Here is a 27,233-nt window from a genome sequence, read left to right on the forward strand (position 1 = left end):
AAAGGCAGGAATATCCCCTATCCACTGCTGGGTGTGCCCCCTCCCAAAATAAAACCAACAAACCCTCTCCAAAATGAATGATATAAGGAATTATTATAAGGAATTATTTAAAGAAATATCCAGTATTTCCACTCCTATTACTCTATCTCAAGTCCTTATCATCTATTACCTGGTGTATCTCAATACCTTCTTCACCACTTTCATAACTGCTACTTTGGCTCATTCTACTATGTACTAGCTACAACTGACATAGTCATCACCTGGAAAACACACTGACTCATGCTCAGAACTTTCCAAAGTGTACAATAAAATCTGACTTTTTATCATCAAATTGGGTCCAATGTGCTCTGGGCCCAAAGTACCACTACTTCCTTAAGACAGAACATATCCCTGTACAGTCATTGCAGTTAACTCTCACTGCTGAGCTCACTTGCACCTCAGGGCACGTATTGTCTTCACAATGTGTAAAATTTTCATCAGCTATTTGTGCAGCCTACTTTCTTATCTTCTAAAATCGATTTTCCCTGGACAATCTCATATAGTCTCCTCTCTACCGTTGTTCTTAACTTAAATTCTTAAAATAAGATAAACAATTAAACATAATTGTTCACTTGTTAGTTTCCTATCTCCATGAAAATGTATACTTCTTTTTTTTTTTTTTTTTTTTTTTTTGGTTTTTGGGTCACACCTGGCAGTGCTCAGGGGTTATTCCTGGCTCCAGGCTCAGAAATTGCTCCTGGCAGGCACAGGGGACCATATGGGGCGCCGGGATTCGAACCGATGACCTCCTGCATGAAAGGCAAACGCCTTACCTCCATGCTATCTCTCCGGCCCCGAAAATGTATACTTCTAAAGGATAAAAGCCCACACTTGACAAAATAGCAATGCAGAGGTAGCTAATGAATATTTATTAGATGAATACTAAAGAGCTATCAATAATTTAACCAAATGAAACATAAATTCCAAAACATATGAAATAAACACATGTTTCCTCTAATCACAGACATACACTTACAGGTCTGCAAAATTACCTGCAATTCTTCTGAACCTAAGTTTAATTATTTGTCAATATGTCATCCTTTGCTGATGTATAATTGACCAATGACCTCAAGTGTGGCTATTGGTCATGGATAATTAAGCTTCTCAAGACTATAATGTGTTTGCTAAAATAAGTAATTCATTCTCAAATTGCTATAAGTCAATCCTATCTTTGCATTGTCTGCAGTGGTCACAAAGCACAGCTCATCACACTGCAGCTTTTTAGGCTCCTTAACTTACATTCAGCTCAGCAGAGCAGATATAATCCCGATATGTCTAAGTCCAACAGAATTTCAGAGTTGAGATCTTAGAATTTTATGTTTGAGAAGTTCAAATAAGGTAATATAATGGTTGTAACTTCAAATTTCAAGATAAAATAAGCTCTTGGGCAAACTCCATCAGGGTAGAAATATTTTATATCAGTTAGGCCTAATTCATGGCAGACTAATATATGGTAGACAATTATTAAATAAATGAACATTAAACAAGAAAAATTAATTATATCAAAGTGAGCATGATCAAAATGGCTGGTTAATTCCCAGTTTTGTATCCTAATTGGAAAGTGTGTCTACTAATAGTAGTGTCTTATTCTCAAAAATCTTGCTGGAAAAACAATAGGATACCATAATTTTTATTTTTTATTTTTTTTTTTTTGGTTTTTGGGCCACACCCGTTTGACGCTCAAGGGTTACTCCTGGCTATGTGCTCAGAAATCGCCCCTGGCTTGGGGGGACCATATGGGACGCCGGGGGATCGAACTGTGGTCCGTTCCTTGGTAGCGCTTACAAGGCAGACACCTTATCTCTAGCGCCACCTTCCCGGCCCCTGGATACCATAAATTTTAATTCAATTTCTAATCCTGATCATTATTTGCAAATTGATTGTTTGAAATTAGATATTTTGAAATTACATTCAAATTATACTATTTCATTCCCCTGCAAACATGTTACAGTGAATAGCAGGATGCTTGAAAGGGGGAAATATAAAGCAGTCAAATTAAGTATAAGACAAAATGTTCTTTAGATAATAGAGAATGTGAGTAGTATAGCCCCTGCTAGTGCAGTGAGTTATTACATTTGCCTGCATGTAACAGATCTGATTCAGCCCCCAGTATCACATATAATCCTCGCCCAGACCCCAGAAACATTGATTCTTGAATACAGCACCAGGAGTAATATCTGAGCATGTTCAAGTATTCCTACAATAAATAACTAAGTAAATAAAATAAACAGGAAATAATGTGACTACCCAAAGTTTAAACTAAGTCAATAAATTAGACAAACTCCCTGATGATGTATGAGCAGTATACTTCTACAAACACTGATAAGTACAACACATTTTGTAAATTACTATCAAATATGCTATATAAGCAAAGAGTAAATAAGCTTTATAATAAAAATATCTTTAACTTACAGAAGTTGAAATCTTCTTTGCAGTTTCTGTGATTACTTGTTCTAGAGGTTTCCAAATCTGAAATGCATAGCGACCTGAAATAATAAAAGGAATAAAAGCAATGTCAAAACTCACAAGGAACTTTAAAGTAGGGTCAAAGTGATAGTACAGAGGTAGGGAGTTTGCCTTGGATGTGGCAGAACTTGGTTCAGTCTCTGACATCTACTATGGTCAACCAAGCACCCACAACAGTAATACCTGAGTACAGAGTCAGAGTAACCCCTGGCACTGCGAGGTATAGCCCAAAAGCAAAATAAAATAAAATAAAAAATAAAGGATTTTAAAATATTACTGATAGTTTAATAATTATTTGGAATTTTCAGTCATATTTTCTTAATTTTTAATAAGAGAATTTTGTTGTAATATCAATACCATAATTAATCTAATTCTACTTCAAGATTATCACTTTTCTATAAAAGTAGCTTATCTATGTTTATAATGAATAGCTTTATGTGATATAAGATATAAAAAATAACATTCCACAATAAACTATAGCTAAACCATCTTCTAGTGCAGATATTTAAGAATGAAAACAAGTATTCATTGCTTCTCAAAATAATACTTGCATATGTTTCACTTAGATATTTTTGCAGGACCAGAAAGATTTGAGCCACACCTGGCTCTGTGCTCAGGGATCTCCCCTTAAAGTGCATATAGTACTGGAGACTGACCAACATAAAAACAAAAGCTGTAACTACTATACTATCTCTCTGGACTAGGGTATGTTTCACTTTGAGAAATACAGAAAACAGATATTGCGTATAATCTATACAGCACAATAAGAAGTAACTGCTGGGGCCGGAGACATAGCATGGAGGTAAGGCGTTTGTATGCCTTGCATTCAGAAGGACGGTGGTTTGAATCCCAGCATCCCATATGGTCTCCTGAGCCTGCCAGGAGCGATTTCTGAGTGTAGAGCCAGGAGTAACCCCTGAGAGCTGCCGGGTGTGACCCAAAAACAAAAACAAAAACAAAAAACAAAAAAAAAGAAGTTACTGCTAAAAATTAGGCAGAAAATATTTACCAAAGATTTTTACTACCGATTTCTCATTATGGAGACTATGCTCCTAGAAACAATTATTTTGGTCCTTTCCTTTTCTGTAAGCATCCTACTAATAAAAAAAATATCCTCCAGGTCTTAACAATTAAGAATCAATAGCAAAATAGGTGCTAAATGGATTCAGTGGTAGAGAACAATAATAAAATGTCTGGTTAATTCCCTGTTTTGTATCCTAATTGGAAATGTGTCTACTAATAGTAGTGTCTGTATTCCCAAAAGTTTTGCTAGAAAAACAATATGATACCATACATTTTAATGCAGTTTCTAACCCTGACCATTATTTGCAAATTGATTTTTTGAAATTAGATATTTTGAAATTACATGCAAATGATACTATTTCATTCCCCTGCGAACATGTTACAGTGAAAAACAGGATGCTAGAAAGGGAGAGATATAAAGTCCTCAAATTAAGTGTAAGAAAAAATGTCTTTAGATAAAAGAGAATATTAAATAAAGTGAAATTAAATGATAGTTACTCATTCAATTCTGAGGTGTCAACTTTCTTGTGATTCTTCAATAGTTTAAGATATATAACATTTTATGTTTTATCAAAATTTCTTCAAAACTTTGATCAAGCAGTCTCAATGAAGGAGGGAACAAAGCAATCCAAGGCTTTAAGAAGTGACATTTGGAAGTTTAACCTTAAACCAGAGGACTTAGTTCCAAGCAGTATAAGAATTAAATAATTAAATTCTTTTTTTTTTTTCCTTTTTTTTGGCAGGGTTGGGGGGGCTCACACCCAGAAGTGCTCAAGGGTTGTTCCTGGCTCTGTACTCAGAAGTCACTCCTGGCAGGTTCAGGAGACCATATGGGATGTTGGGATTCAAACCACCGTCCTCATGCAAAGCAAATGCTCTACCTTCATGCTATCTCTCGGCCCCCAAGAATTAAATTCTATTTCCTAACTCTTTCTAACTCAGAGGTTTGCCAACACAGTAGTTAGTTACATGAAATTGGCAATAGTAGTAAGATTTACAAAATATATATACCAATTTTTCTCAAGTTACAAATAAACCCTTGGCAAAAAATCTTTCTCCAGTTTCAAATAATAAATCTTACATTTAAATCTCAAACAACTATTTCGATTCTGCTATAAACTAATGGTGAAATTCTCCTAACTTTATGGGCAAGTTCAGAAATCCTTTTAGATATGAAAGTCTTCTCATTGGTTCTTTAATTGATGATAACTATGAGATGGAGACCTTTTGTTGTTTGTGCTTGTTTTTATTTTGGGTCCACACCCACTAGAGCTCAGGGTTTTATTCCTACACTCAGATATATGTGTAGATATATCTGGTCCTGGAGACACTGACCTAATGGCAAAAACACACCTAGAAAATCCAAACCACTGGTCTAAAATATAAAGTTCTTAATGTAAAGGTAACTATAAATAAGAAGTACAAAAGTATAAATACTTTACAAAAACAAAATCATAACCTTTTTTCATTTTTCTATCACACCTAACTAAATTTCTTAGGCCCACCATTGAATGTAGCCTTCACCTAGAAAAGGGTACAAACAACAAGCTCCAAGTCATGATATTTAGAAGCACAAATGCTAAAACAAAATTGTCTCTTTTCGGGGCTGGAGACATAGCACAGCAGTAGGGTGTTTGCCTTGCATGTGGCTGACCCAGGATGGACCTCAGTTTGATTCCCAGCGTCCCATATAGTTTCCCAAGTCAGGAGAGATTTCTGAGCGCATAGCCAGGAGTAACCCCTGTTACTCCCTGAGCGTCATCAGGTGTGGCCCATAAACAAACAAAAAAATAGTCTCTTTTCAACATGGGAATGCCTGCAGGTTTTTAATTAGGAAATAGATCTATGATTTAAATCTAGAAGGTAATCACTGGAAGGAAAAGTTAAATTTTTATAACTATTCTTTCTTTAAAAATGCTGCTTTTTAGCAGAAAAATCTCCTGGGCTTATCAAAGAAATTATACCAATATGCTAAAAATGAAGTAAAAAATACACTGCAGGAAACAACTATGCTCATCAGAAAGAACTGACAGCTCGGAAAATGTCTCATCTTATCTGCAAGAAAAAGTAAGCGAGAGAATAAGGGAAGCCTGTATCACTTATATTGTTCCATATTAAAAAAAAATTTTATAGTACATTATCGCTCAAACTTAAGAAGTGTCAGGAAGATCAACTATTATTGGAGCTAGTTTTTTCCAGCTTTTTATTTTCTTCACTACAACATTTATCTAATTTCCGCTACATCGACAGATGTTCAGTGACTATAAATGTTCAAAGAGCGGGCAGACTTAATATCTTAAAACCAAATGTCTCAGACTGCGAAGACTCAGCTTCTAAAAGTTATCTGGAAAAAATTTCCAGCAACATTTATTGATTGTATCCTGTATCTTACCAGCAAACGCAAGAGTTGCAACACCTAGTCCAACAGCTATCAAACTTCTTGCCTGTGAAAGAAAACACTATTATCACCTATAGCATTACACACTGGGTTTTCAGAGATCAGTCTTAAATTATGAGAATAATTATATTAAAAGCTACATTCTTTTCAAGCTCTGCTGTGAGTCTAAGTTTCAAAAACATGTAATGTCTATAGGATTATGCTAGCTGCACACCAGCCACTTAATTCTCAGCGAGGACAATTCTACATTTTATTTTATTTTTATATATTTAAATTCAATTTAACCAAGAATTTTTTGTTAGTTTGTGGTTTTTGGGTCATACCTGGCAGTGCTCAGGGATTACTCCTGGCTCCATGCTCAGAAATTGCTCCTCGCAGGCACGGGTTTGGGGGTGGGGGTGGGGGGACAGGACCATATGAGAAGCCGGGATTCGAACCAATGAAAGGCATGAAAGGCAAAAGCCTTACCTCCATGCTGGGCCGGGTAGGTGGCGCTGGAGGTAAGGTGTCTGCCTTGCAAGCGCTAGCCAAGGAAGGACCGCGGTTCGATCCCCCGGCGTCCCATATGGTCCCCCCAAGCCAGGGGCGATTTCTGAGCGCATAGCCAGGAGTAACCCCTGAGCGTCAAACGGGTGTGGCCCAAAAAACAAAAAAAAAAAAAAAAAAAAAAAAAAAAAGCCTTACCTCCATGCTATCTCTCCGGCCCCAACCAAGATTTTTTATATTGCCTGCTGCTAAATGTTTTTTTATCAATTGTTCTAAATACTAAAATGAATATATTTATCTTCTAGAAAAAGGCACAGATTTCTTCCTCTATTATACTGGAGATGTTTAAATGACATTTGTATTATTTATAAATTTAAAACATGAGATGTGTAATTAGTAAATAAGTCAAATATCCAAAATTAGTAATAGCACACTTATTTAGATCTTTCTAAAATATGGTACACATTAAAATAAGAGACAAGTATGTAGAGTCTAAATTTATTGTTTTGGTAGGTTTACTTTATTTCTGTTTTGTAATAGGGGTCACACATAAGTAGTGCTTGGAGGCTACTACTAGCACTTTTGTAGTGGTTTCTCCTGCCCTATGCTTGAAGACCACACAGTGCTGAGAACTGAATCCACACTTATACTCAAGTTTGCTGAACTATCTCTTCAGTCATGGGTTCAATCCTCAGCACAGTGTGGTTATATTTCAATTTGTCTATATACTACATAGTATATTACTTAATCATGTCAGAAAAATAACTAAATGACAATAGAAAATTTTTCTATGGCACAGATCAATATGAATTCTCAATATCCATTCTCCATTTCTTCTATCAGATCTATCTTTTGTTTTACTTGGTCTTAGTTTTGGTTTTGGTTTAGTTTTGGTCACACCTGGAGTTCCTCAAGGGCTTACTCCTGATACTGTACCCAGGGATCATTCCTAGTGATGTTCAGGGGACCATATGTGGTGCCAGAGATCAAACTCAGATAAACACCTGAACCCCTGTATTCTCTATGGCCCAGTAATTCTTATCTTTGAGTTAGCCATGAATTTCAAGCCTTCCTTAGGAAAGTATGGCTACATTAACTAAGTGTGGGTATACGATATAAGCAGACAGTCCTTCAGGTGGTAGGGCTGAAAGCCCTTTTCCATTCCTCCTTCCTATAGGATGCACTATAGATATTATATAGGAAGCGCTGATCTTGGATGAAGAAGAGAAACAATAAACTAAAAGGAGCCTGTGATCTACATGCTAGTAACCCTGAACTGCTCTATTACTAGAGATAAAAAAATAAAATCTCAATTTTCAGGCACATGCAGCCATAGCAAATTTTGATAGCTAACAGAACTAAAAAGAAACGTACCTAATTATGTTAAAAAAAAAAAAAAAAAAAAAAAAGGGGCCCGGAGAGATAGCACAGCAGCATTTGCCTTGCAAGCAGCTGATCCAGAACCAAAGGTGGTTGGTTCGAATCCCGGTGTCCCATATGGTCCCCCGTGCCTGCCAGGAACTATTTCTGAGCAGACAGCCAGGAGTAACCCCCGAGCAACGCCGGGTGTGGCCCAAAAACCAAAAACCAAAACAAAAACAAAAACAAAAAAACAAAAAAAAGTAAGTCTGTGAGATCCTGCAAGAGTTGGTTTTCTTTTTTCTTCTTTTTTTTTTTTTTTTGTATGTTTGCTTGTTTTAAGCTAGAAGATATCACTAAAATACATATCACTAAAATAAAATGAATGTGTTCATTTTCACATTGGTTGAGAAGTCCTATGATGAGGGCTGGCACTAAAAAGTACTGAAGTAAAAATCCTGCCTGCCTTCTGCAAGCAGAAACAAGTATCAGGAAGCCAAAGCCACACTCAAAAGAGATGCCTTAAGAAAAGAAAGGAGAGATCACAAATGGCCACTGTAGAAAGGAGCTCCAAATGTGCAGTTTCCCATTGGAGAACTAAGGACTAGTGATTTGAAATCATACCTTGAGTTTCCATACCTAACAAGTCTCTTAGAATTCTAGAGCTCTTCAAAGACAAGATGAAGAATATTCATGCAGAATGCTTGTCCTTAATTCCAGTTCTAAATAAATCTTTCCACCAGGCAGCAACTTTCTTTTTTTTTTTTTTTTTTTTTTTGTTTCAATAAGTTTTTATTGAGAATATTCTACATGCAAGTATCCACACAGGATACAAATAACACAACTAATAAAACAAAAACTTTAGAACAATATTTATCAATAACGTTAAATTCCATATAATTTGCTTTAAAATGTAGAGAAAATTACATCCTGACAATGACTGACAAAGTCACAAACAATAAGGTAAATATTGGCCTTGCATTTTCTTGGATAGTTTGAGTAAGTCAGGTTTGTATGTCAGGTTTGTTTAATTTTAGGCACGATTCCAGGTTCTCTCTTTTTTTTTTTTTTTTTAAGGCATATTTTTTTTTTATTTAAACACCTTGATTACATACATGATTGTGTTTGGGTTTCAGTCATAAAAGGAACACCACCCATCACCAGTGCAACATTCCCATCACCCAAGTCCCAAATCTCCCTCCTCCCCACCCAACCCCCGCCTGTACCCTAAACAGGCTCTACATTTCCCTCATACATTCTCAATATTAGGACAGTTCAAAATGTAGTTATTTCTCTAACTAAACTCATCACTCTTTGTGGTGAGCTTCCTGAGGTGAGCTGGAACTTCCAGCTCTTTTCTCTTTTGTGTCTGAAAATTATTATTACAAGGGTGTCTTTCATTTTTCTTAAAACCCATAAATGAGTGAGACGATTCTGCGTTTTTCTCTCTCTCTCTGATTTATTTCACTCAGCATAATAGATTCCATGTACATCCATGTATAGGAAAATTTCATGACTTCATCTCTCCTGACAGCTGCATAATATTCCATTGTGTATATGTACCACAGTTTCTTTAGCCATTCGTCTGTTGAAGGGCATCTTGGTTGTTTCCAGAGTCTTGCTATGGTAAATAGAGCTGCAATGAATATAGGTGTAAGGAAGGGGTTTTTGTATTGTATTTTTGTGTTCCTAGGGTATATTCCTAGGAGTGGTATAGCTGGATCGTATGGGAGCTCGATTTCCAGTTTTTGGAGGAATCTCCATATCGCTTTCCATAAAGGTTGAACTAGACAGCATTCCCACCAGCAGTGGATAAGAGTTCCTTTCTCTCCACATCCCCGCCAACACTGTTTATTCTCATTTTTTGTGATGTGTGCCATTCTCTGTGGTGTGAGGTGGTATCTCATCGTTGTTTTGATTTGCATCTCCCTGATGATTAGTGATGTGGAACATTTTTTCATGTGTCTTTTGGCCATGCGTATTTCTTCTTTGTCAAAGTGTCTGTTCATTTCTTCTCCCCATTTTTTGATGGGGTTAGATGTTTTTTTCTTGTAAAGTTCTGTCAGTGCCTTGTATATTTTGGAGATTAGCCCCTTATCTGATGGGTATTGGGTGAATAGTTTCTCCCACTCAGTGGGTGGCTCTTGTATCCTGGGCACTATTTCCTTTGAGGTGCAGAAGCTTTTCAGCTTAATATATTCCCATCTGTTAATTAATCTCTGCTTTCACTTGCTTGGAGAGTGCAGTTTCCTCCTTGAAGATGCCTGTAATGTCCTGGAGTGTTTTGCCTATGTGCTGTTCTATATATCTTATGGTTTTGGGGCTGATATCGAGGTCTTTAATCCATTTGGATTTTACCTTTGTACATGATGTTAGCTGGGGGTCTAAGTTTAATTTTTTGCAAGTGGCTATCCAATTGTGCCAACACCACTTGTTGAAGAGGCTTTCCCTGCTCCATTTAGGATTTCCTGCTCCTTTATCAAAAATTAGATGGTTGTATCTCTGGGGAACATTTTCTGAGTATTCAAGCCTATTCCACTGATCTGAGGACCTATCCTTATTCCAATACCATGCTGTTTTGATAACTGTTGCTTTGTAGTACAGTTTAAAGTTGGGAAAAGTAATTCCTCCCATATTCTTTTTCCCAATGATTGCTTTAGCTATTCGAGGGTGTTTATTGTTCCAAATGAATTTCAAAAGTGTCTGATCCACTTCTTTGAAGAATGTCATGGGTATCTTTAGAGGGATGGCATTAAATCTGTATAATGCCTTGGGGAGTATTGACATTTTGATGATGTTAATCCTGCCAATCCATGAGCAGGGTATGTGTTTCCATTTCCGTGTGTCCTCTCTTATTTCTTGGAGCAGAGTTTTATAGTTTTCTTTGTATAGGTCCTTCACATATTTAGTCAAGTTGATTCCAAGATATTTGAGTTTGTGTGGTACTATTGTGAATGGGGTTGTTTTCTTAATGTCCATTTCATCCTTATTACTATTGGTATATAGAAAGGCCATTGATTTTTGTGTGTTAATTTTGTAGCCTGCCACCTTGCTATATGAGTCTATTGTTTCTAGAAGCTTTTTGATAGAGTCTTTAGGGTTTTCTAAGTAGAGTATCATGTCATCTGCAAACAGTGAGAGCTTGACTTCTTCCTTTCCTATCTGGATTCCCTTGATATCCTTTTCTTGCCTAATCGCTATAGCAAGTACTTCCAGTGCTATGTTGAATAGGAGTGGTGAGAGAGGACAGCCTTGTCTTGTGCCAGAATTTAGAGGGAAGGCTTTCAGTTTTTCTCCATTGAGGATAATATTTGCCACTGGCTTGTGGTAGATGGCCTTCACTATATTGAGAAAGGTTCCCTCCATTCCCATCTTGCTGAGAGTTTTGATCAAGAATGGGTGTTGGACCTTATCAAATGCTTTCTCTGCATCTATTGATATGATCATGTGGTTTTTATTTTTCTTGTTATTGATGTTGTGTATTATGTTGATAGATTTACGGATGTTAAACCAGCCTTGCATTCCTGGGATGAAACCTACTTGATCGTAGTGGATGATCTTCTTAACGAGGCATTGAATCCTATTTGCCAGGATTTTGTTGAGGATCTTTGCATCTGCATTCATCAGTGATATTGGTCTGTAATTTTCTTTTTTGGTAGCGTCTCTGTCTGGTTTAGGTATCAAGGTGATGTTGGCTTCATAAAAGCTATTTGGGAGTGTTTCTGTTTGTTCAATTTCATGAAAGAGTCTTGCCAAGATTGGCAGTAGTTCCTCTTCGAAAGTTTGATAGAATTCATTAGTGAATCCATCTGGACCTGGGCTTTTGTTTTTCGGCAGACATTTGATTACTGTTTTAATTTCATCAATGGTGATGGGGGTGTTTAGATATGCTACATCCTCTTCCTTCAACCGTGGAAGATTATAAGAGTCCAAGAATTTATCCATTTCTTCCAGGTTCTCATTTTTAGTGGCATAGAGTTTTTCAAAGTAGTTTCTGATTACCCTTTGAATCTCTGTCATATCAGTAGTGATCTCTCCTTTTTCATTCCTGATACGAGTTATCAAGTTTCTCTCTCTCTCTTTCTTTGTTAGGTTTGCCAGTGGTCTATCAATCTTGTTTATTTTTTCAAAGAACCAACTTCTGCTTTCGTTGATCTTTCGGATTGTTTTTTGAGTTTCCACTTCATTGATTTCTGCTCTCAGCTTTGTTATTTCCTTCTGTCTTCCTATTCTTGGGTCCTTTTGTTGAGCATTTTCTAGTTCTATTAGCTGTGTCATTAAGCTACTCAGGTAAGCTCCTTCTTCCTTCCTGATATGTGCTTGCAAAGCTATAAATTTTCCTCTCAGTACTGCTTTTGCTGTGTCCCATAAGTTCTGAGAGTTTGTGTCTTTATTGTCATTTGTTTCCAGGAACCTTTTTATTTCCTCCTTGATTTCATCTCGGACCCACTGGTTATTGAGCATGAGGCTGTTTAACTTCCAGGTGTTAAAGTGTTTCTTCTGAGTCCCTTTGGAGTTCACAAATAATTTCAGAGCCTTGTGGTCAGCGAAGGTAGTCTGCAAAATTTCTATCCTCTTGATCTTATGGAGGTATGTTTTATGTGCCAGCATGTAGTCTATCCTGGAGAATGTCCCATGTACATTGTAGAAGAATGTGTATCCAGGTTTCTGGGGATGGAGTGTCCTATATATATCCACTAGGCCTCTTTCTTCCATTTCTCTCCTCAGGTCTAGTATATTCTTGTTGGGTTTCAGTCTGGTTGACCTGTCCAGTGTTGACAAAGCCGTGTTAAGGTCCCCCACAATTATTGTGTTGTTGTTGATATTATTTTTCAGATTTGTCAACAGTTGTATTAAATATTTTGCTGGCCCCTCATTCGGTGCATATATGTTTAGGAGAGTGAATTCTTCCTGCTCTATGTACCCCTTGATTAATATAAAATGTCCATCTTTGTCCCTTACAACCTTCCTGAGTATAAAGTTTGCATTATCTGATATTAGTATGGCTACTCCAGCTTTTTTATGGGTGTTGTTTGCTTGGATAACTTTTCTCCAGCCTTTTATTTTGAGTCTATGTTTGTTCTGACTATTCAGGTGCGTTTCTTGTAGGCAGCAGAAGGTTGGATTGAGTTTTTTGATCCATTTAGCCACTCTGTGTCTCTTAACTGGTGCATTTAGTCCATTGACGTTGAGAGATAGAATTGTCCTGGGATTTAACGCCATCTTTATTTCAAAATTTGGTGTGTCTTTTGGGTAGTCTTGTCTTAGATTAGGTCTTTCAGTTTTTCTCTTAAGACTGGTTTTGTGTCTGTGAAGTTTCTGAGCTGTTTTTTGTCTGTGAAACCATGTATTCTTCCATCAAACCGGAAAGTGAGTTTTGCTGGGTATAGTATTCTGGGTGAAGCATTCATTTCATTCAGTCTTGTCACAATATCCCACCACTGCTTTCTGGCTTTGAGCGTTTCTGGTGACAGGTCTGCTGTAAATCTCAGGGAAGCTTGCTTGAACATGATTTCCCCTTTTGATCTTGCTGTTTTCAGAATTCTGTCTCTATCTGTGGGATTTGTCATTGTGACTAGGATGTGTCTTGGGGTGGTTTTTCTGGGGTCTCTTTTGGTTGGTACTCTTCGGGCATGCAGGATTTGATCACATATATTCTTTAGCTCTGGAAGTTTCTCTTTAATGATGTTCTTGACCATTGATTCTTCCTGGAAATTTTCTTCCTGGGTCTCTGGGACTCCAATGATTCTTAAGTTGTTTCTGTTGAGCTTATCATAGACTTCTATTTTCGTCTGTTCCCATTCTTTGACTAATTTTTCCATTGTCTGCTCATTTGCTTTAAGTTTTTTGTCCAATCTCTCCTGCTGTATGGAATTGTTATGTATCTCATCTTCCACAGCACCAAGTCTATTCTCAGCTTCTGATACCCTGTCCCAGAGCTTATCCATTTTGTCATTCACTTCGTTTACTGACTTTTTCAGTCCTGTTAGTTGACATGTTATTTCAGTTTGGAGTTTTGTCATTTCTGCCTTCATATTTTCTTGGTTCTTATTAGTGTTCTGTTCAACTCGATCCATGGTTTCTTGGAGTCTGTTGAGCACCTTCCATATTGCTAGTCTAAAGTCCTTATCTGAGAGGTTGATTAGTTGTTCAGTCATTATCTGGTCCTCAGAATTGTCATCTTTATTCTCTATGTCTGATGCTGGCCTGCGTTGTTTCCCCATTGTCACACTTGTATTGTGGGTTTTTCTATGTGTTGTGGTGGTATTCATTGTCTATATGATGTAGGCAGCACACTCCTCTGGCTCCTCCCTTTCTGGATGGGCTGACTTGCCTCTAAGGGAGGGGAGTCCTCCGTGGATGAAGCCTCACACTGGGTCAAATCTTAGGCCCGAGCATGCAACAGAGAAGACAGTCCAGAGAGAAATGTTTGCTTCTGTGATATTGCGCCATTCTTAGTGTGATTTTTCCTTCTTGTTGCAATGGAGTTCTTTCCTTAGAAAGAGTGCACGGCCGCTTTTTGCCCCACTCGCAAGAGTTTCACGCAAGAGGACAGTAGACAGACATAGACAGGTCACACTCACAGTCTTTCACAGCTGAGCCCCACTGGGCCGGTGTACTTTCGCGGATTTTCCCCGCCTGGTGTCACACACAGGGAGCCAGCTTTTGCAAAGGTTAGCCGGTTTTTATGCTCTGAAGTCCCTCCCTGAAAATGGCGTCTGGGCGAGCGAGGTTTCTGGAGGCTCTTTTTGCCCCACTCGCAAGAGTTTCACGCAAGAGGACAGTAGACAGACATAGACAGGTCACACTCACAGTCTTTCACAGCTGAGCCCCACTGGGCCGGTGTACTTTCGCGGATTTTCCCCGCCTGGTGTCACACACAGGGAGCCCAGGTAGTGTTTTCTGAACACACAGCCAGAAGTAATCCGATTCCAGGTTCTCATCGATGAGATGATTTCTCAATTTATTCTTGATAAGATTCATGCTTGAAAATGATTGTTCGCATAAATATGTAGACCTTGCATGTAGTCAACCTAAATTCAATCCCTGTATTCAATCCCCAAGTCTCACCAGGAGTGAATCTGAACGCAGAGCCAGGAGTAAGCCTTGAGCACAGCCTGGCGTGGTCCTGGGCTACCGCTTCCTGGGCGAGCGCGACTGCGGCGCCCCGTGCGAGCCGGGCCGCGCCAACGGCCTCATCCAGGCAGCAACTTTCAAAAATTAGGTAAAGATCCAGTTCGTGAAAGAAGAGAGAACAGCCTAGAGCTAGCTATCCAGAAAGGCAAAATAATCCTCAAGTTTCTTTTCAGTTAATTCTAGCATCACTTATTTCTGAACAAGACAGTATGGGTCAAAGATGTCCTACTGAGGGCTAATTTTGGTCTTTTTCTAGATCTCCTCTACTGCTACATATTTTTCATGTTCAGTCTTAGCTTCTACAGGGTCAAGTCAAACAAAGTTACTCTTGTTTCATGTTAATTTCATTTCGTGTAGCCTTATTTATTTTGCTAAATACTTAATATTACAATCTAACCAAAAGGGGGTAAAAATATGAATATTGTATTCTTCAATATTAGTAAGATAGACAATATAACCAAAAAAGGGGGATTTGATGTTTTGAGGTTGAAAAAAATCAAAATCGCTAATAAGTATATAATGAATTCTCAATTTCTAAAGAAACTAAGGCAAACAACTAATAACTCAAACAAAGGAGAACAGAAATAGTACTGTGTGAATACAAAGCTTTCTGGTTGTTGTAGAATTGTTCAGTCAACTGATGCAAACAATCACAAATTTATAATAACAAAAAGCTTTCTATAGTTGTTGTGAGGATAAATTGTATCTCAACCAATTTAACAGAAGGGTTTAGAACCAGGTACACATCATAAATGTGAACTAAAAATAAAAACTCAAGATACTCAAGTATTACAACAAAGTTACGAACAAGGTAATGTAATGCTTAAATTCAACAAAATAATTTTACAAAAATGGTTTTAAAGTAGGCCCTAAAAATAACTAATTTTGAACTTTAACTCTATACTGACGTGTTTTAAAAATGACTATCTCCACTTCACTCTTCTACCACCCACCCCCACACACTCTCCTCTCTTTCTCTCTTCGCTCTCTCAAAAAAAAGACTATCTAAAAAATTGGTCTTAGTTTTTCTAACTTTACATTTGTATAGATTAGCAATCAATTTTACTATTTCAAGTATTTGAAATATAGTTCCCTCTCCAAATCCAGATTTTATTTCAAGGCATTTAATCTGTTTTTTTCCCTAGGGGCCAGAGTGATGGTACAGAGCACTCCGCTGACCTAGGTTTGATCTCAGTATCCAATATGGTCCCTTGAGCACAATCAGGTGTGATTCCCTGGGTGCAGAGCCAAGAATAACTTCTTAACACCACCAGGGATGGTCAAAAAAAAAATTAAGTAATAATTTGTTTTTCTACTTTAACCTAAGAACATACTAGGCTACTTCTGTTTAATAATAAAAATGTAATACAACTTAATTCAATAAACAAGTATTGAGCACATTGCTGATTACCCTTTATTTGTCCACCCATATCCTTCTCTGCCTTGTTCTGTCCTTTTGACTTCCCTTTGTACTAAGGATGGTGATATCCAGTCCTCACCTCCCTCAAGATTATGGTTAGGTATGACAAAGGGAAGGAAGAAAACAACAGATCACCATGCTCAAATTTCTATTCCCAAGGAAGAATTTTTAATTTCTGCCTATCTCATACATCTTGATAGCAAAATTGTCAAGAAAAAGCCATCACAGTGAAGCAAGGACAAGGCAGAATAATGCTTTACTGGCATAAAGAAAATGTCCAGTCTAAAAGAGGAGTCAGGCATATATGTTGTCTGGGTACATATTGCCTGAGGACATGTTACATGTATGTCCTCTCTTGAGATGTATACTTTGGCGCTTTCATACTTTCACTTTGGGATGTATACTAGGACTCTCTCTGCCTTTGGAGATCTTGCCTATGCTCTCTGGGGCACCTTACTAGTTACTCTCTCTTTCTTATTCTCACCCTCCCCCGCTTCCTCCAAATAAAACAATATAACAATATAACAAAACAATAAAATAAAACAGAGGGTTTTACATAACAGACCCAGGCAAGCAACAGAGAGAAGGGAAGATTTCTCATTCTGAGAAGCTTTCCTAACTCAAGGTCTATTCTTATGCAGCCAAGTGAAGGGGAAAAAAAAAAAAAACTACAGAAAATGCCTTTTCCCAATAGGAAGTAGAAAAGCAGAGCACAATTTATTCCCTGCTGTGGTCTCTCTTTAGCTGTAGTTCCTCTTCCAAGCACACCTCCCTCCAACTAGGTTCTGGGACATAATTCTCATCCACTTGCCTCTCTGTCTGGGTAGCTCAGAACACTTGTCTTGCATGTGTGAGGTCCGGAATTTGGTGTTTGAGTCCAGAACCAAAAATGAAAAGAAAAGAAAAGAAAAGAAAAGAAAAGAAAAGAAAAGAAAAGAAAAGAAAAGAAAAGGGAAGGGAAGGAAGAAAAGAAAGAGAAAGAAAGAAAGAAAGAAAGAAAGAAAGAAAGAAAGAAAGAAAGAAAGAAAGAAAGAAAGAAAGAAAGAAAGAAAGAAAGAAAGAAAGAAAGAAAGAAAGAAAGAAAGAAAGAAAGAAAGAAAGAAGGGCCGGGAAGGTGGCGCTAGAGATAAGGTGTCTGCCTTGTAAGCGCTACCAAGGAACGGACCGCCCGGCGTCCCATATGGTCCCCCCAAGCCAGGGGCGATTTCTGAGCACATAGCCAGGAGTAACCCCTGAGCGTCAAACGGGTGTGGCCCAAAAACAAAACAAACAAACAAAAAAGAAAGAAAGAAAGAAAGAAAGAAAGAAAGAAAGAAAGAAAGAAAGAAAGAAAGAAAGAAAGAAAGAAAGAAAGAAAGGAAGAAAGGAAAGAAGAAGAAAGGAAGAAAGGAAAGAAGAAGAAAGAGAAAGAAAGAAGAAAGGAAGGAAGGAAGGAAGGAAGGAAGGAAGGAAAGAAAGAAAGAAAGAAAGAAAGAAAGAAAGAAAGAAAGAAAGAAAGAAAGAAAGAAAGAAAGAAAGAAAGAAAGAAAGAAAGAAGGAAGGAAGGAAAGAAGGAAAGAAGGAAGGAAAGAAGGAAAGAAGGAAAGAAGGAAAGAAAGAAAGAAAGAAAGAAAGAAAGAAAGAAAGAAAGAAAGAAAGAAAGAAAGAAAGAAAGAAAGAAAGAAAGAAAGAAAGAAAGAAAGAAAGAAAGAAAGAAAGAAAGAAAGAAAGAAAGAAAGAAAGAAAGAAAGAAAGAAAGAAAGAAAGAAAGAAAGAAAGAAAAGAAAACCAGTAGTCAAAGATAGCAAAGAGAACTAATCCATGCTGTCTCACATATGAAGAAAGCAATTCAGGAGCCAAGGCAACAGCAAAAAGTGTTGACTGGTGGTGTACTGCAATTAAGAAGAATGTGTGCGCACCTTAACTAAAGCATATGTGATCGTTGCACTTACGTGTGAAAGTCAGGTACAAGCACTGCACCAAATGTGTTACTGCTAGTGGACACCAAAACCATATGTGTGATACCACAATCAAGGGTGTCTTATCAGCAATGAGAGGATGAAGGGGGAATGACACAAAGACAAAAAATAAGAAACAGCCTGGGAAAGTTAAAGCCGCATGCTATGCCCCTACATGAACACTGTTCACAGTACTAAAGAAGGTTTCCACTGATCTCCGAAAGATCTCACATCCACACTTAGTGCATGAAATTAGTCTTATGTTCTGTCTCCTTTACTGTCTAAGTATCTAACTGTTGCAACACTGCCCTTGATGGGGCAGACTAATGGAGGGATGGAGGGTAAGGCCTTTCTCCTTCAGCTCAGACCACGTGTCTGTTACCCTGTTCAGCCTGCAGTTCTGAGGTGAATGCGGCGGGAAGAAAGCTAACAGGCAGTCAGGCTTCTGAAGAAAACAGCTTTTATTCCCAAGAAGAGGCTGAAGCCAAAAGGTCACTGAATCAGCCCCAGGAAAAAAGCCCCTCGCCTTCCACAGACCCTTGCTTTTATCCCCCAGAATCAAGTACCACCCAAAGGTGAGATCAGGTACCTCCCAATGGTGGGAGCAGAATGCCAGGTCACACCCTAGGGCAGGGCACAATCACCGGATGGGGTAGGGCCAGTAACATAATAATCCCATTGAAATGTTTACATACACAATATCTAACTAGTGCCTTCCAGAAAAAAAAAAAAAAAAAATATATATATATATATATATAATGTTTCATGTATCTTAAACAACCAGACCTAGTACTATGAAGTAATAAAGGTCCTTCTCATTAAGTTTTACTAGAAATACTAAGACTGTTGGAGATGAACTTTAATCCAAAGTAAGAATATTAAAAAAATAATCTGAGACACAAATTTATAAAGGCCTAAAACAATAACTAGCCCCAGCTAGTTAAAGACCCAATTACGACAAAGAAACTAATTGCAAATGTAGAAAATAGAAGTACAAGAAGAGTATACTTATTTAGAAAATAAATTCACATGGAACACTTGACTGTATATCTGACCTCAATTTTTACAAGTAAAATAACCTCTAAAACGTACTGGAGATTTCAAAATGTCCATGGTTCATTTGGCATAACGATATAAATATCAGAGAATTTCATCAACATCTCCTCTCTACCATTGTTGAAAACAATTTCACATATGCTTTATCACCTTATCACCATGCTATTTCACATTTAAACTTCAATATGGTATCCTTAGGCAAAGAGGATCTATTTTATTTCTTTTATATATGCAACAACCATATTTGATCTAGTGGCAAGCACAAAGGTAGACTTCAAATTTTATTTTGAATGTTTTTTTAAATAATGATACTTTAAAACTAAATTGTTAGTAACAAAATGATATTGAAAAGACCATTTTAAAGCAAAATGGTGAATCAGGCATAGTGTTAGTACTGCAAAGACAGTCATTTTCTACCAACTAGGTAATTACCAGGTTAAATGCCTAAACCAGTGGTGCAGCAAGATAGACATCAAGCTACATCAGTGACGTTAATGAAGCTAAAGAACTGTTAGTATTTTATTGATTTAGGAAATTTAGAATGTATGCTGAAAGAATGAAAAGAAATTGCATGATAGAAAAGAAAGGTCTGCATTTACCAGTATGCTGATCTGAACTAAAACTGTCATGTGTGTTATATGAGGTAGGGAATAGTAGATGATAAATGTAAATTGTTTTTCCTCCTTTAATATCCACAAGACTTACTGAGCAAACATGGCAGAAGCTCAGGTAAGTCTTTTCTTCATTCTCACACCTTTACTTTCTCCTTCTTTGCTCTTCTCTGCTCAACCTTCCTAAAATATCACTACTGATTACCCAAGAGATACATGATAATCTATAAGTGAAATTTTCTTTTTCTACTTCCTTATCCAAATAAAACTCTTCAGTATTCCATTAGTAGATTTATCTATTATAATATGTGGCACTTATTTAATAAATTGTTCACCTCTGTATTTCAAATCCCTTTAAAATGTGAGCTTCTGATATCAGAAGACAGTGATTCCCTCTGAATTTTGCAATTTAGCAAAGTACTTGATACATAACATTTTTTCAAAAACTTTGTATAATGGTGTGGAAATATCTTTAAAAGCTTCTCCACCATCTAGGTCTCTTGTAGCTTGTATTATTTGTATACTGTGTTGGTAGTTACAAAAACTGTATTTAAAATGGGAAAAATATGGAGTAGATGGCATGAAAGCTTAATTAAGAAACTATCACAAACCCTCTAAACTATGAAGAAATAAATTTCTGTTGTCTTAAAAAAAAATAACCCTATCACAAAGACAAAGAGAAAGCTGAGGAGTCAGAAAAACATCTGTGTTTGTTCCTCAGAAAGGCATAACCAGGGGCCGGAGAGATAGCTTAGAGGTAAGGCATTTGCCTTTCATGCAGAAGGTCATCGGTTCGAATCCCGGCATCCCATATGGACCCCGTGCCTGCCAGGAGCAATTTCTGAGCATGGAGCCAAGAGTAACCCCTGAGCACTGCCGGGTGTGACCCAAAAACCACAAAAAAGAAAGAAAGAAAGAAGAAAAAGAAAGAAAAAGAGAGAAAGGAAGGAAGGAAGGAAGGAAGGAAGGAAGGAAGGAAGGAAGGAAGGAAGGAAGGAAGGAAGGAAGGAAGGAAGGAAGGAAGGAAGGAAGGAAGGAAGGAAGGAAGGAAGGAAGGAAGGAAGGAAGAAAGAAAGAAAGAAAGAAAGAAAGAAAGAAAGAAAGAAAGAAAGAAAGAAAGAAAGAAAGAAAGAAAGAAAGAAAGAAAGAAAGAAAGAAAGAAAGAAAGAAAGAAAGAAAGAAAGAAAGGCATGACATTCCATGCACTGTTGGGCGCCACCTTAGGAACCTCCAGTGTCACTGGGCCCAATCAAATCATGTTGCAGGGCCCTAGAACTGAATCTCCCAATCCAACTGATCATATAAGTACTTCTAGGAGTGTTTCCTGGAGGTCTCTGAACAGTGCTTAGCACATAAATTCCCCTCCCAAAAGATCTAAAATATAATCACAACTCAAAATACTCTGGACCACATAAAGATACTCAAAGTCTCAGGAAAGTCATTGGCCCATGCAGCAGAAAACTGGCCATCTCGAGAGAAGAGGGCAAGACAAGTCTCAGCCCTACCAAAGCTATACATGCTGCCTCCATTACCTTGCATCACCATTTTTCCAATGGTCCTGCCTCATCACTCCTCTACAATTCAGAGACACAGTTTTGAGGATATCACCAGGGGGGTTAGGAGCTAATGCAGGCACCCTCCTCCCATATCTTCCTTCTTTTGAGAAGCCTGGCAGCTGTAACCACTCCCACGAACACAATGGCCATGTTTGAATCTAGCCAGCTCCACAGACTCAATCTTTTCTCAGATGAGATGTAAACCAAGCCGTGAAAGATCATGGTCACACCAGCCAACACAGCCAAAAGCTGACCATCTTGGGAGGAGAGGGCAGGCTAAGCCTCCACCCTGCCAAGCCATGCCTGGTGCTTCTACCACCCAGAATCACTGTTTTCCCAATGACCCTGCCTCATCATTTATGATTCCCTTTGGGTATACCAATATGACCAAATTTCAGGTACACCGATTTGGGGACTAATATCATCAGGGCTTTCTGGAACAAGTGTGGGACCCTCCCCCTTCCCATGCTTTACTTCTTCTAAAAGGACTGGCAGCTGAGTTCACACCCCCTAAGAGTCACAGTTTTAATAATAGTCCTTTGAATTTCTGGACACTTCATTTGTTTGATACTGCCATCCCTACAGGAACACAGTAATTTAACAGAATCTAACAAGAGCTTACTAAATCTGACACTGTAATAATGACTTTATTGGAGATACAGTAATTTTCACAAATGTGCTTGTTACTGTACTTTTTCTTTTCTTTATAAAAAACTTCCTTTTTCTTTTTTTCTTCAATAACTTAGCTTTGACTATCTGGAAACAAATGTATTATGGCCAACTATGACAATTATATGATGCATTTTCTTTAAATAAAGTGAACTAAAGTCTCAGGAAAGAAAATGAAGCTATGGGTCTTATGTCAGGAAAATTTATTACAAAAGTAAAATAAAGATAACCTATGAAACATTTAAGAAAACATAAAAAGGGGCCAGAATGATAACAAAGCAGTAAGGTATTTGCCTTGCATGCAGACAATCTGGGATGGACCCAGGTTCAATCCCTCGTATCCCATATGGTCCCCCCAGCCAGGAGCCACTTTTGAGTGAGAGCCAGGAATAACCCCTGAGCACCATTGGGTATGGCCCCAAAACAAAACAAAACAAAACAAAACAAAAGGAAAAAACATAAAAAAATGATTTATTTACTAAAGAAATTCCTAATGAGTTAGATAATTTATCAATTAGCAATTTGGAGGCGATCTCCCAAACCTCTGATTAGCTGGTTTTAATAAATATACAATGCATGTCTACTATATACCATAGTTCTAAATCTTGGAGCTCCATCATATTAAAGGTTAATACAATCCTTAAAAACCTAAAAGTCCAGGACCAGAGAGATAGAATGGAGGTAAGGCATTTGCCTTTCATGCAGAAGGTCAGTGGTTCAAATCCTGGCGTTCCATATGGTCCCCTGAGCCTGTCAGGAGTGATTTCTGAGCATAGAGCCAGAAGTAACCCCTGCACGCTGCCGGGTGTGGTCCAAAAACAAATCAGGAAAAGAAAAAGCTAAAAGTCCAACAAAAACAAAACAAAAAAAAGCTAAAAGTCAAGCAAGAAGCAATATAAAAATAAAAATAGTTAATAAATGTTAAAATACATGAAAAAAAATACCATGTAGAAAAAAGCAAGAAAAACAGTATGTGTGTGGTGCATGGTGAGAGTAGCAAATTTACAGTGAGGAGGAAAGTTTCTATTTAAAAGAATTCTGGGGAAAAAAGCAGAAAATGAAACTGTCATTTGCTTAAAAATAAAATCACTGTAGGCAAAAGTAACAAGTAGCCTTGGGGTATGCCAAGTATGCCTGACACCAAGAGGCTTGTGTGCATGCAGCAGGAAGTGCGAAGGGAGGGTTGAAGACTGAGGCAACAAGAAGAGAGGTAACATGAGAAGCATGTAATGTTGGAAAACTGTGATTAACACAAGGACTTTAGCATTTTTCTAAGTGATATGAGACATGATTGTTTCAAACAGAGGTCTAAGACAAATCTAAAATGATCCTTAATTGTCACGTTGAGACATTTCAAAGTTAGAGGCATGAAGATGAATTAGGAGACCATTAAAATAAAAAAAAATAGATGATGGTAGCTTGGGCCTGTGATTAGTGATAGAGACTGAAAAAAGCAATAAGGTACAACTAACAAGATATGCTGAGATAAAGAATGAGATTATCAAACAGTGAACATAAATGGATAAAATAAAATGTAGAGGGCTGGAGCAATAGCTCAGTAGGTAGGGCATTGCCTTGCACATAGCCAACAAGGATTGATTTCCCAGCATCCAATATGGTCCCCTGAGCCTGCCAGGGGTGATTTCTGAGTGCAGAGCCAGGAGTCACCTATGAGCACCACTGGGCATGGCCCAAAACAAACAAACAAAAAAAGTCACACACACTAGCTGTATATAATCTTATTTATATGTGAAATCTAAAAACACTAAAGTCATGGAAGCAAAGACAGAATGGTATTGTGTGGGGCCAAGAGGTAGGACTAAGGTAATTTTGGTCAAACTTAGTTATCAGATAAGTTTTAGTGGATGAAAACTTATTTTTGATATTTGACATTTTCTAAAATAGTAGATCTATTCTGGGGCCGGGCGGTGGTGCTAGAGGTAAGGTGCCTGCCTTGCCTGTGCTAGCCTTGGACGGACCGAGGTTCGATCACCCTGCATCTCATATGGTCCCCCAAGCCAGGAGCAACTTCTGAGCGCATAGCCAGGAGTAACCCCTGAGCATCACCGTGTAGCTAAAAAAAAAAAAAAAAAAAAAAAAAAAAAAAAAAAAAAAAAAAGAGTAGATCTATTCTATTATTCAATACATTTTTATTTATATTGTTATTTTGGCATTCATATCATTTCATGGTTATATATAGAACTAAGGTTGTAACTTTCACTTTCAAAAGAATAACTTAAATAAACTCACCACACTTGCACACTATCTCTTGATCTCTCTCTTACACACACACACACACACACACACACACACACACACACACACACACACACACACACTAACTGAGGTGATGAGTAAGTTAATTAGCCTGACTGGTAATAATTTCAAGATGTATATAAAATTCACACTGTATACTTTAAATATATACATTTTTTACTTGCCAATTAAAATCTTAATAAAGCTGGAGAAGGTGTCAAAATTATTCACTTAACATGGAAGAACAGAGCTGCTTTTTTGCTAAGAGAATAGACTGTAAGAGAGCTGGGTGGGGAGATAGAGAAAGGATGTCAGAAGTTCTACTTCCAAGTTCTTTTTCTAAAATTATGCCATGATGAGTATGATAATTAAACCCAAACAAAGCAGTATGTGAACTGCTAATACCTGGATGGAAAAGGATCTCATCCACTAATAAAAAAAAAGAATGAGCAGGTTGACTCAAAGAACATTCTTTGTTATCTTGCAGTGACAATTCTCAAGGGTTAATCACAAGCAAATCACTTTCTGCTGAACTCAAGAGTTTTATGCTGCCTTATTATTTGGTTCACTTTCTACAAAGAAAGCTCTTTGAATTTAAACAACAGCAAGTGAAAGAGAGGAAAAAAAGAGAAACAAGAAAGACTTCTGGCAAATCAGCAGAATTTAGAATCAGTATTATACAAGCAGAACAAAAGGAGGAGGGGAGGGCAATTTATATTGAAGAAAAAAGTGTCAGACATCACAAAATGACATTAGGGAGAACATTTTTATAATTATCTTTCCTAAATTCTTCAAACTGACATGAATTTCAGAGATTTTCATATCTAAATTGGATCAAACCACATTAATCTACCTGCCCCCTACTGTCATAGTCCCTTTGCCAGAAACAAATACACCAAACTTCTCTCATAGCACTAATTCTCCTGGAAAACCTCGATTAAGCAAAACAGAAAAAGCAAAAGCAACTACAGCTATATTTGTTCCACTTTAAAAGCACTTGATTTATTTTAAACTGCAGGTAGTGAAATATAAAGGGACAAAATAAAAACAAAGTGCAATAAACCAAAATCCAAACAACTATCAAACAAAATTCTTATTTAAGGTCAAATGAGGACATCTCCATTCTCTACCAAATTTTTTTAAATACTGAAATTTAAATCCTTGCTATATCTAATAGTATCTTAAAACCAACTCCTGTCAAAAAGTTTCAGCCTACAGACCTACTGACAAATTAGACTTGCTAGTACATACCACCACATCATACATGTCAATTCTTTGAAGTAAGTAATAGATAAATGCATATTTGCCATACAGTAAAATAGATAAATAATGGATAAATACAAACTTGGCATCGTGCTCTAAAAAACTATCGTTTTTCTGACATTTCTAGACTAGAAAATGTTCTTTCATATAACCCTGAATCATTTATTATTCATTATTTAAACACATTTTTAACAATTAATATGACACTTCCTACAAAGAATTTCACTAGAGAAAGAACTTTAGTAAAATGACTTCACAAGTTACACTCTGAGTCATAATCCCAAAATAAAACACATACTCCCTTGCTTTTATTTTATTGCTCAATAAACTTATTTAGTTTTAGAGCTTATTCTGTTTTTTAGCTAGAAACCTTCTTTGAGAAAAATAAGGTGCTGGTAATATTAATTGCCAATGATACTCAAAAATTGGCACAAAAGATAATTTCATTCCTAAACCCAGATTTTAAGTAATATTGTGACAGATAAAATTTACTATAAGCCAAGGTACAAGGTGAAAAACTCTTTCTCATGGTGACTTCATGTTACTACCCCATTGCCGAAACATTAGAGGTAAGACTCACAGCTATGTATAAATACAAGCAGATTACCTTCATATGCTGAGAATAATCTAATAGCTAGTTTCTAAAACTGTGGATTGTGGCCACATACAGGGTCTTATGACAATTGGGGATAGCAGCTATAAAATTTTTATTTTTAAAGTCAATGTATGGTTTGTTATCAGTAAATGTTTGATTTGTGCACCTATTTTATATACCTGGGCTGAACAAAAATTTCTCAGGCAAAAGAGTTTTTGAGTGGAAATTTAAGAATCACTGATCTAGAGCACAGATTTCACTAGTGTTAGCACGATCATTCAGTTTAAGGATGGAACAATTCAGAACCCAAATATACTAAAAACTTTTCTAAGTGCATATAAACGTTTAACATAGTCATTGGAGTTTTACAAAAATTGTAAAGACCTTTCTTTAACACGAGATTTAACTTGATAAAGGAATATTCCATTTTTATATCTTAGATTTAATAGCTCAAGGCTGGTAGGCAGTAAGTAGCAGTACAGAAGAAAGGATTAAAGATCATTTTAAGAGATATTTAACAGTGTCTGCCAATTACAAACTTGCACTTTCTCTTACAATTCCCAAGAGCTGGTCCCTCCCTGATACTGTCTCATATAAGCATTTCCTTTTTATATAAGGGAAACTGCTGGCTCTGAGTAAAGGAGGTCAGACACCTGAGTCACAGGTGCCCAAGCCTGAGTTGACCCTCTTAGGGTCCTGCTTTGCTGTTTTATTCCTGGATATAGTGGTATATAAAATAGATAATCATACAAAATATTTAATGATAATAAATCATAAAGAAATTTTTTCAAAACATATTTTAATATGTTTCATAATCTCCACATTCAACTATACAACCCATATGAAGATACAACCCACACAGAAACTAGGGCTTAGAGAATGTTGAACATCTACAGAAAATCTTAAATACAGATTAGACTAGTTAATTACCTGAAAATAAACAGACCAGAAAATTTATCAAA

The 27,233-nt window shown here is 37.1% G+C and overlaps 1 protein-coding gene across 1 annotated transcript in view; it reads right to left on the reverse strand.

Moving 5' to 3' along the window:
* Positions 1-27,233, reverse strand: part of DNAJC15 (DnaJ heat shock protein family (Hsp40) member C15) — a 79,124-nt gene that overhangs the window by 41,627 nt on the left and 10,264 nt on the right. Inside the window, exons 2-3 of the mRNA XM_049778862.1 lie at positions 5,921-5,972; positions 2,452-2,525 (exon numbers count right to left, since the gene is read on the reverse strand). Of these exons, the coding sequence (XP_049634819.1) occupies positions 2,452-2,525; positions 5,921-5,972 (126 nt within the window). The remainder of the gene's footprint in view (positions 1-2,451; positions 2,526-5,920; positions 5,973-27,233) is intronic.

This window comes from Suncus etruscus, chromosome 8, assembly GCF_024139225.1.
Source record: "Suncus etruscus isolate mSunEtr1 chromosome 8, mSunEtr1.pri.cur, whole genome shotgun sequence".
Lineage (NCBI taxonomy): Eukaryota > Metazoa > Chordata > Mammalia > Eulipotyphla > Soricidae > Suncus > Suncus etruscus.